The 11,453-nt window shown below is 38.5% G+C and overlaps 1 protein-coding gene across 1 annotated transcript; it reads left to right on the forward strand.

The window, feature by feature from the left end:
• Window positions 1–9,995: 9,995 nt before the first annotated feature.
• LOC148199159 (uncharacterized) lies at window positions 9,996–11,453 on the forward strand. The gene has a single exon (XM_088112587.1). It carries the CDS (start codon window positions 9,996–9,998, stop codon window positions 11,451–11,453), a length of 1,458 nt encoding a protein of 485 aa, XP_087968713.1.

An 11,453-nucleotide genomic window follows, 5' to 3' on the forward strand; every position in this document is an offset into this window, starting at 1 on the left:
GTGTTGTGGTGCTGACGTAAACAGAAAATATGTGTAAAAAAAAGAGATTGAAAACGCCAAGCATATGCTTTCATAATGGTCAAAACGGTGGTAGAGGTCTCAATCTCTTATCACATTCACCGCCACTTGATGTCATAAAGAAAAACGTTTCTTTCTTTTCTTTTCTTTTCTTTTATTCCGTGGTATAGTCATGTCCTTTGAAAAGCAAGGGGTACCCCATCACGTAGTTGAGATTTGAGGGTGGGACACCCATTTCTCCTCCTCTTTTCAGAACCCTGCATTTGTGTTGCAAACACAACTTGTTCAAAAGTGAATACCACATGGGCACTCACACGATTCTATGGTCCCATCTCTTCATATCCACATTGAATGATTGAAGTTTCAAGGTCCCCATTTAACCATGATTCAAATGGTCGGTCCAATTCATCATCATCATCATCACCTTTGTTTTTATTATTCTATAGGCTTCCTAGTATTTCATTATTTTCTTCAACATTGAACCAAGTATTAAAGGATGAGTATTAAATGTTGAACCAAGTATCTAATCTAACCGTTTGATTGATTCTCTTTTTCTAAAATGTCTTTTCACACTATCTCAAGTTGGGAAGCAGGTAGCCTGTGGTGTTTTCTGGTATAGAATCATGGTTTGATTGATTATTTGTGAAGCTGTGGTTCATGCCTATCTATTGGATCTGTTTGCTTGTTTTTTAATATATGACGACTTAGTGGTGTGGTGTATAATTAAAGTAATCCCTTTAGGCCCTTAATCTCAATTCCCTTTTTGTTTTTTCTGTTCCTTCCTAAAGACAGAATAACCTAAGCTACCCCCATAACTTTTTTAGGTGGCATGTCATGTTTTGCTTTTGTATTCATCCTCAATCCACATGGAAACTGTTTGTACTTCTTGTACATTGCAAAGCCAAGGCGTGCATGTGATTAACTAATAGTAAACAATGCTATGCAGATTCCTATTTTGTATTTACCATTTCAACTTTCTCCACAGCTTACACATGCATCTTGTCCCTCCTAAAATGTCACCGTTTCCAACTATTGTTTTAAAGCTAGAGCCTTGTTTAATTTACTTTTCACTTTCTATGGTTTTAAGGATGGTATATGAAAATTTAAGTTTTTAGTTTGTAAGTAAAAAAGAAGGACAAAAATGGCTGTCTTCCAATTTCGACAGCCTAGAATGCTTGAGGCAGAATTTCCAAACGTTTAAGTACAACAATGAATCAATTCCACGTCATTATATGATATGGTCGGTTTGTTCATCATTAACACTGCTCAGCTTTGTCATTCCAATAATGAAAATACAAAGTCAAGGGAACAAGATTCACAGATTAACATATTAAAGCATCAAATACCCAACAGCACAACTTGGGTAAAAGTAAATGTTATACAAGATGAGTAAATTGCTTACATAGGAAAGGATCACAATTTGGTAGATTTTAAATGCATTAAAAGTGGGTTAGGTTAGGTTAGATTAGGTTGCATTCATTTCTATATATAAGTCATATTTACTCATGTGGTTTCTTGGATGAAGCTAAATATCAAAGTCAATAGGTTTTATAGTTTTTTAATTTCATTAATTGAACTTCTTTTGTAAGGAAAGTGTTTCATGGAGGAATTACTTCTATCTTTTTATTTCTATGTATACCTATCTATTGAGAATCTAAGTGTAAGATGACTAAAAAAAATAAAAAATTAAGCAGAGTGTAAGAAAAAAAACCAAAAAAAACTATTAAGATTTTTAGTTACTAATCCATTATTTGGGATAGATTAATGTTTAATTTGCATTGTATTTCCTGTGTTATCTTCTATTAGAAAATTCGTCAATAATATTAGAATCTATAGTTAATCTGATCAGTAATCTTTCTATCAAAAGTCTTCTTTCTCTCGGAAAAGGGTTTACTCTGAAAATTTTTGTGACAAGAATCTCAATATATTTTTGTGTGGATTCCCGTATGAGAAAACAATTAAAATCGAAGTTTCCACTTATTTATATTTTAAAATTATATATGTGGAACTTTCAAATGGACTACTTTTGCCCCCATTTGTTATTAGCCTTAATAGGTATGGGCAAAAAGTCCATAAAAGAAGGGCCACAAAAATAATAAAAAAATGTGACAGTAATCGGAATCAGCCTTCAGTTCGTGTGTTTTTAGACTTTGACAATAGTAATCTTTGAATAGAGAAATAAAAACAATTAATTAACCAGTTGTTTTCAGAATATTTAATAAATGTGGAAAATATATAAAAGGCCAAGCATCAAAAGTACACCATATATAAGTTATATCAAGTCACTACAGTGTTCCTCGTGGCCTTTCAAATTGAAAGGAGGTTGGACAATGAAAGAGGCATATATTTCAAGAAAAGTATAAAAAGATTTTCAGAATATTCAGTCACCCCAGTATTTCTAAATGGATTTGCTATTATAAGGTTATTATACACATTTATCATTAGATTTAAATCAGGTTGAAGTTACAAGAAATATAAGGTTATTATACACATTTACCCCAGTATTACATTTTAAATATCATTAACTGTGTTTGTTTGGAAAGACAAATTTGCATTAGTTTACTGTGTTACTTTAATGAATTTGGAAGCGAATAGAGATGATAATTTGTGGAATTGATTATTTTTTATTCTTTGCTGATGAGTTCGGATTTGAGGACATGTAAGAGAAAAAAACATTTCTTGTCTGGCAAGAAAATTACAATTCATGATATTAAATTCAAAACTTCACTTTTGTAGTCTATTACAAGAGAAAACGGAATCGATTTCAAATAACGTTTTTTGATTATGTGAATCACAGTTGAATATGAACCATGAACTTCTTGTAACCATGATGCATGTTGAAGGAGGTGGAGTCGATTCCACAAACCTTTGATGAAGTACATAACCGATTATATTGATAGTGTAATTGATTCCAACATCTTGGAATCAAATATGTGGTGTGTGTAATCGATTCCACCTGAACCCTGTTACCACTTTTGGGATTTCCAAGATTCTCTTGTCGAGAGAGATTTTTTTGGCAGGAATCTGATTGTCACTACAAAGCCTCTTGAAGGTGCTCTAAGTTAGATGGGTATGTGCTATCACCAAAGAATTAATCAGGATTTGGTATTCATTCCTCTAAAGAATTCCTCGTTTATATATTTGATCTAATAAAACACTTACAGTGTAGTCCTGTAAAGAATAAATTGTTTATTTTAACCTTTGAATGTATAGAAGTTTTATAATTATAACTTATTATTAAGTTTTATGCAACTATTGTCACTAGTGCAGAACGGGCTATAGACGTCCGTTCTGTGGGTCTTTTGACGTCTGACCTCCAACGGACGTCTATGTGGGTGACGTCTATGTAGACGTCCGTTGTGTCAGGCCGGACGTCTATATAGACGTCCGTTGTGTCAGGCCGGACGTCTATATAGACGTCCGTTGTGTCAGGCGGACGTCTATATAGACGTTCGCTATGTCAGGCGGACGTCTATATAGACGTCCGCTGTGAACCTCTCGGACGTCTATACACTACTGCAGAAAGGGCTTTATTAGACGGGTTATTTAGGGTTATTTACGGGTTATTTAGGATTACAGGGTTTGGACGTTTGTTTGTGCACTGCAACACGTCTGAAGAGCAGATTCGAAATGAAAATGGAGGGAGATGGAGGAGTAAACTGTAACACCCTGTCAACACCTAATTTCGTCCGGGTGAATAAATAAATAATAATGGAATTTATTTATCTTATTTATTTATTTATTTATTTTTTTTTTTATTCTGAATTTATCTTATCTTATTTTGTTATTTTGAGTTATTGTATTTTATTCTATTATATTGTGTTTTATTTTATTTCTTGGTTATTCTGATTTTTCATTTAGGGTTATTTTATTTTAGGCTGTTCTATTTTATTCTATTTTTATCTTTATGTTCTTTTATTTTAATTCATTTGTCAAAATGTTAAAAAAAAAATGGAAAGAAACAAAACATAAAGGTAGAACATGATCCTGGCAAAAGTCAAAACTGATTCACTATCAGCCTTCCAGGTTTCCAGTTTTCCTTTTCCTTCACGTTATCTCCCATATTAGGATGGGAATCTTTTGGTAAGCCATGCACAACCCAACACTACCTTGGCCTGATTACTAGACATGGAAATGTCTTGCCTGACCATGGAGAGCAGAAAAAGGAAATAGAGCGGTTGAATGGCAGGGTGGCAGTGACCCAACCTGGTGCAAAGGAAAAGAGAACAGACAGGAAGCAGGAAAAGAGGCCGAGACACGTTTTTCACAAAAAAAAGGGAAAATTGATTCCTCCCCATTCACATAACGGTACCCTCACTATCCACAGGGGGGGCATCTTCATCTATCCACTCTCGTTAGCATCTTCCTGGTGGTAGCTCGCAGGCACTTACGAAGCAAGGAAAAGCTAGAACGCGAAAGGTAAGTCTTCACTCTTAAATTGCTCATATGCTATGTCTGCTTGCGTTGGGTTGATATCTGCTTCCATTTGATTTGATAACGCTTGGCATGGTTTGCTTGCTCATATTTGGACTAAAGATGTAATTATACTGGGATATATATTATCTGTTACTTCTGGTTTGCTTTTGTTCCCTCCCTTGTCGTTCATCCATTCTCAACAATCCACAAAAAAAATAGAATATCTATGATCCCATAAACACTGATCATCACCAGAAAAATAGAACACCAAGGCAGACTCATCGATACCCATCCATTACTCTAGCAACAAAGAATGCCAAAGCAGATTCAATTTTTCTTTCATTTACATTCCTTAATCCAATCACCAAAAGAAAGAGTATGAGATAAAACCTTCTCATAATGTGCCTCTCATATCACTGTCATCCTCCCCAGCCATCACTGATCTCAGTCTCTCTGCTCTTGAGACCCATCCCATTCAGTCAGCATGAATCACGCCATCCCAATTCCATTCCTCTGCTAGAACAATAATCTAACCCCAACCACCCCTTGATTACAGCAATCACCAGCCAAAACAAACCAGCAATTTAAACCTCTATGTCTCAGTTCATTTCCAAACCCCCAAACATTGTCTCGGCAAGCCTCTGTGACTGTCCTCTCTGCTAGCTCAACGGTGGAACCACGCTGGCGGTGGTCCCAGTGGCGGCGGCTCCAGCCTCTTTGGCAACGGCGGCAACAATAGAGAAAGGGAGAGAAAGGAGTCACGCGCCGGTGAAGGTGGCTGGGAATCGCAGCAGTTCCGGTGCGAGAAGGGTCGTACCGCGAAGGCACCGGTGGCGACTGGATTTGGTCATGGCGGTGGAGGACGTCAACGCGAGGACCGGCGGCGACCTTGGTCGTGACCTGTGACACTGGTGGTGTTCTGGTTCAAGGCGGCCGTGATCGTTCCAGCGGCGACTGACGAAGAAGCGTGAGAGTCTCTCTCTCGCACGCGAAGAAGAGAGAGAGATCGGAGCGGTCGCCAGAGGTGACTTTGACGGCGATCGGCGCCGCCGTGCTTCTCGGTTTATGGTGGCCGGCGTGGTTGATTCGGCAAGGGCTGTGGTGTGGGTGTGCGGCGAGCGCCATTCTTCTCTGCTCTGGGGAAGGATGAGAGCAAATGAAGTGGTGGAGGCAGAACCCCTAATGTGCTAGGCTAGTGAATGAAGAAGACTTTGGGCCTGGCTCTTGGGCAGCTTTGCTCATTTCTGTTTGAAACCCTGATTCCATTCACACACCCTTTCATTTTTTTTTCTGATCGGGCCTCAAGCCCATTTGCGTTTCTGAAAACTCTAATAAAAGAGTTTAGGCTTTGGATCTTCTTCTCCAAACATCCCCATTCGTAGTGGGCTTAGTTTTTCCTGGTGCACCATTCGACCTTAGGCCGGCACACCCCTATCCATTCCCTTGGTCTGGGCTCAGGCCCATTCTGTTCCTAAAAAATAAAAAGAAAACAAATTTTCTCCTGCGCCCCCTTATTCTCATTTTCGCACCCCTCCCCGCCTGGGCTTTGGCCCAAATTTTGCTTTTTGTTTAAACACTCCTTTTTCTTATTTGGCACCTCCACACCTTTTTTTTTTATTTTTTTATTTTAGTTTATTTCATTTACTTAGTATTTTACCTTAATTTTATCCTTTTACTTTATACTTTATTTTCATTATTTATTTAGTTATCCTTTTATTTTATTTTATTTTATTTTATTTTTTATTTTATTTTATTTTATTTTATTTTTTCACTCCCTTTTGTTCCCATTTTAAATATTCATCTATTTTTTAATGCACTTTTATAAATAATAATAAAGATATTTTAAAGGTTTAAACACATGTGTGATCGCACGCATCGTCCTTGTGTTAGAACCTTTTCTTACTTCTCTTCTAAAAAATAATAATAGAAATACGTTTAAAGGTTTAAGCACACGTGTGACCGCTCGCGTCGTCCCTGCGCTAATAACCTTTTCTTCTTCCTTATAAAATTACAAAAAATACGTTTTAAAGGTTAAGCACATGTGTGATCGCACGCATCGTCCTTGTGTTAGAACCTTTTCTTCTTCTCTTCTAAAAAATTACAAAAATACGTCTAAGGGTTAAAGCACACGTGTGACCGCTCGCGTCGTCCTTGTGCTAAAAACCTTTTCTTCTTTCTTATAAAAATTACAAAAAATACGTTTAAAGGTTTAAGCACACGTGTGATCGCTCGCGTCGTCCTTGTGCTAATAACCTTTTCTTCTTCCTTATAAAATTACAAAAAATACGTTTTAAAGGTTAAGCACACGTGTGACCGCTCGCGTCGTCCTTGTGCTAAAACCTTTTCTTCTTTCTTAAATAAAATTACAAAAAATATTTTAAAGGTTGAGCACACGTGTGATCGCACGCATCGTCCTTGTGCTAAATACCTTTTCCGTTTATTTTATAAAAATATCAAAAAATATAAAATTTTCAAAAACTAAAAACATCAACAATTTCAAAGCAACAGACAATTTCTAGCCAGAACTACGTGATCCTTGATTCTCCATCAAAAGTGGAGATACGTAGGAGCAAGGCTAGACCTTGTCAGGTTCACTTTCCCAAAAATCCAAATTTATCCGTAATCATTTCCAAGCAAATTTCTCAAACAGATTCAAAAGAACTACGTAACCCTGATTTCTCATTCTGAATGAGAATACGTAGGAGCAAGGTCAATCCTTGTCGGGCCCAAAAAACTAAAAAAATATATTTTGCTTCTTTAGAGTTGTATTTTAGGGGATAGTTAAACATTTTGAAAGGCACATCATATTCGCGTATTTAGTTAAAGGTACTGCCTTAGGGCAGGCGTTGTAGGGTGCTAATACCTTCCCTACACGTAACCGACTCCCGAGCCTAGAATCTGGTTCTTGTAGACCATGCCTTATCATTTTATGGTTTTTCCGTAGTTTTCCAGAATAAACTATGGTGGCGACTCCAAAATCTCTTTTCGAAACTCGTTTCTTTTTGGATCGTCGTCCCGTCGCGATTCCGGTTGCGACAGATGGCGACTCCACTGGGGACTTTTTTTAGAGAGTCAAGCCATTTAACTATATGCGCGAATTCAATGTGGTTTTTCTTTATGTTTTTCTTCCCTTTTTCTTTATCTGTCTTTGATATTTGAATAATCGCATGTGAATAAATTTGTTTGTTGGATATTGAACCCTAGGGTAGAAAACGTGTTATATCTGCCTGGGAATCTTCTGGTTGTTTTGCAGGTGAGGGTTTGGGTATGCATTGCCTTCTCCCTTCACACACGCACCTTATGCATATCATGAGTGAGGCCCTATACCCGGGTCTGAGCGCAACTTAGAATTAGAGGGGTTGTGTAGCGGTGTCACTCTGGGATGTACTTCCTGTTTGGCTATCGTGAGAACCCCAGCTAGAGTCTGTTCTCTTCATTTGTGTTTTTACATCTAGTTGATTACTCGACTGTTGTGGAGATGCTGTGAAGGGGGCCATAGCTCTAGTGACCATTGACCTTTAGGCTCAGGGAACCATCCTTGTGAGATTGCATATACTTAACCTTGAATCTTAAGTGTCGGACCTTCTATAGGGCACAAAGGGAGATGTGTGCAATTTTCATAACCCTCATGTTTGCTTAAAAAAATCACGCACATTGAATATATCATCATATCTCTTTATACAGTTTTTTTCTTCTTTCTTCTTTTTGCCTTCTTTCTTTTTAGCTCGTGCTTTTTATGGTCTTGTCACACTTTGTGGATTATAGTCGAGAAATTATAAATTTGTGACTAAGCCTTTAAGATAAAATGGAAATTAACATGAGATCTGAAGTCAAGGGGGGTTCAAGTTCAGACATTTTAAAGGAAATGTTAGCCATTGAAGTAAAGGAGGGTAATATGGATGGCCTGAGAGAACTGCTGAAGAAAATGAAGACAACCCCAAAAGGATGCATTCAGGAAGGAGTATGGGAATCTGTTGAGCCTGTTAAAGGTGAAAGTTCAAACACGGCCATTACTATTTTAGCCCAGTACTACGAATCACCACTGAGATGTTTCACTTTCTGGGATTTCCAATTGGTGCCTATGGTAGAAGAATTCGAGCAAATTTTAGATATACCTCTCAAGGGAAAAATTCCCTACAACTACCTGGGGCAGTATACCCCTATCTTGCAGCAAGTGAGAATCATAAGAGTGCATCCAATGAAGTTGGAAAGAAGATTCATGCTTAAGGGTAAAGCGAGGAACCTTCCTCAGGGTTACCTAGAGTGGTACCTGTATCGTTCAGACAAGGGGGAAGAATGGGAAACAATTACGAATGTGCTAGCTCTTGTCCTCTATGGTGTCACGCTCTTTGCTAATATCTCGGATTTTATCGGCTATGTCACCATGAACGCATTTTGTGGGATACAAAGTTTTCTCTAAAGAATCCACTCACTATTGTCTTAACTGAAGTTTCCAAGACCCTTAGTCAAGGTTATGATCCACGTAGAAAGAAGATCTCTCGCATGAGTAAGGTCATTTTGAATGCCACATGTCACGTGGAGGAGTTGTTGCGGTGTAAACCAAAGATGAAAGAGGCAAATGAATGAGCGCAACTCTGTGCGGGCTTAGAGGAGGAAAGGTTTAAATGACGTGTTTTCTGGGCAGCAAGGACCACACATCATATATCATTGCGGGAAGTACCCTAATGTACCCCTCATGGGTATTCGATGTTGTACTAATCACAATGTTGTGTTAGCACAAAAGCAATCTGGGTAGCGCCCATGCCTGCATCTCTGGCCATATCGCAGATCTTAAGAGGAAGGAACCTTTGCTGAATTGCTTCATCAGGTTAGAGACACTTGGGGTAATGGTCGGAGGGAGGCTCAAGATTATGGATTATTAATGAAAGTTTTCCTTAGGAAAGGGAACGTAGAAAGGGTTAAGACAATCAAGTTGTAATTCACGTTAATTTCACCTACCCAAATTGTGAAAAACAATTTCAAAATGACGAGCAGTGGATAAAAGCAGTAGTGACAAAACTGAAGAAGGAACGTTGGCATCGGGCTGGATCAGAGAAGAAACATAAAGAATTGATAATTCAGATGAAGAAGCATATTGTTGAGCAAGGGGGAATTGAAAGAAAGTCTCTCATAACTAGCTTCCCTCGCCAATGAAGCCATTGAAGGTCTTCTAAAGTTATTAGCTGATGATGAGTCTGCAATACCGATCTCTAACCCACCCAAGGGGATTGAAAATTTCCTCAGTTGTTGCAAGAATCTGATGGATGAGGCCCGAGTCAGTTGACCAAGACTTCCTATGACTCACTTTTTTGGAACTTCTGAATGATGAGCCATCCTATTGGCTTTGTTTCATGTTAATTTCCAGATTATACATTTGGCAATGTTTTCACATCTTTATAATTTCTTACTATAGTAATTGCGTTACTTTGTCTTTTCTCTTTTTCTTCTCGTTTTTATTTTCGTTTTCTTAATTTATTTCATCTAATGAAATTCAGATTTAAAAATAATAATACGGCTAAATCTCCAAAACACCCTAAGGGACACGAACCAGTGGAAAAATCATGGAGAACCAAGGAGAAGTTCAAGAGGGGATGAAAGCCGATATCCAAGAGCTGAAGGGACAAATGAGTCAAATCTTAGAGGCCCTGAATGCCTTACAAAGCCCTGGAGATTCGTGCGCACAACGACCACAACAAAGAGTTCCAGAGGCACAAACTTTCCCTTCCTATGGTCTTCCCCCGAATTACACTCCACCCTCAGGAGTGGACTTGGAACATCTTGACGCTCAAAAGGCCGAAGATAATGCAGTTGAAGTAGAAGACGAGCCTGGGGCAACCACTTTCACAATTCCGGGGAAGACGATCCAACCAGGTATTGAGAGCATGATAATGAAAAAACAACCCGAGACGAAGTCTTCATCTTATGTCGTTACACCAGCAGATTTTAAGGACGACAAGAGTAAATTAGAAGTCTTTGAGAAGAGGTTGAGAGCCATAGAGGGCGAAGGAAGTTTTGAATTTGGAGATGCTAGAAAACTATGTTTAGTTCCTGATGTGGTGATACCTCTAAAGTTTAGGTTGCCAGAGTTTGAGAAATATCGGGGAAATACTTGCCCAAGGAGCCATATAACCATGTACTGCAGAAAAATGGCAGCTTATGCCAACGATGAAAAACTTTTGATTCACTTCTTCCAAGAAAGTTTAACTGGTGTGGCTTTAACTTGGTACATGCGCTTAGAAACGACTCACATCTACTCATGGAAAGATCTGGTTGATGCATTCCTAAGGCAGTATGAATATAATAAAGATCTGACACCTGATAGAGTACAATTGCAGAACATGTTGAAGAAAGAGTCTGAATCATTCAGAGAATATGCCCAAAGGTGGAGAGAAATTGCTGCTCAAGTAGAACCGCCTCTGAGTGACAAGGAGATGACTACCATATTTCTGAATACTCTACAACCACCATTTTATGAACACATGATAAGCAGTGTCTCCTCAAGTTTTGCTGACATAGTAGTAATTGGAGAAAGGGTTGAGGGTGGCATAAGAAATGGAAAAATTGCACTAGGCCCAGAGCTAGTAGCAAGTTTAAATGAGTATGGTCCTAAACATGAAGAACGAAGAGCTAATTCACATTTTACTGCCTATCCTCAAGTGTCGCATTCCTATGGGTCCAATCAAGCCATTCAGCGAAGAAATTACAATCGTGATGAAAAGGTCGCCAACTTTACTCCTATCCCCATGACCTATACAGAGCTACTACCAGATCTTCTCCGCAACAACCTCATAGAGGTTTGTCCCACCAGGCCTGTACGACCTCCTTACCCAAAGAACTATGACATAAATGCCAGGTGTGATTATCATGAAGGAGCGCGTGGACATTCAACAGAGGCATGCAAGGCTCTAAAGCATAAAGTGCAATCTTTAATCGATTCAGGATGCTTAAAGTTTGAAGAAAGTCAATCCAGTACTCTGACAAGGCGTGAGTTCGCCTCTACAAATGCCATGAACAAATGA

The sequence above is a fragment of the Vigna umbellata genome, chromosome 4 (genome assembly GCF_029865625.1).
Source record: "Vigna umbellata cultivar VRB3 chromosome 4, Vumbellata_1.0, whole genome shotgun sequence".
Lineage (NCBI taxonomy): Eukaryota > Viridiplantae > Streptophyta > Magnoliopsida > Fabales > Fabaceae > Vigna > Vigna umbellata.

Coding starts and splice junctions, on each gene's coding strand:
- LOC148199159 (XM_088112587.1), top strand. CDS start 9,996: ATGGAGAACCAAGGAGAAGTTCAAGAGGGGATGAAAGCCGATATCCAA.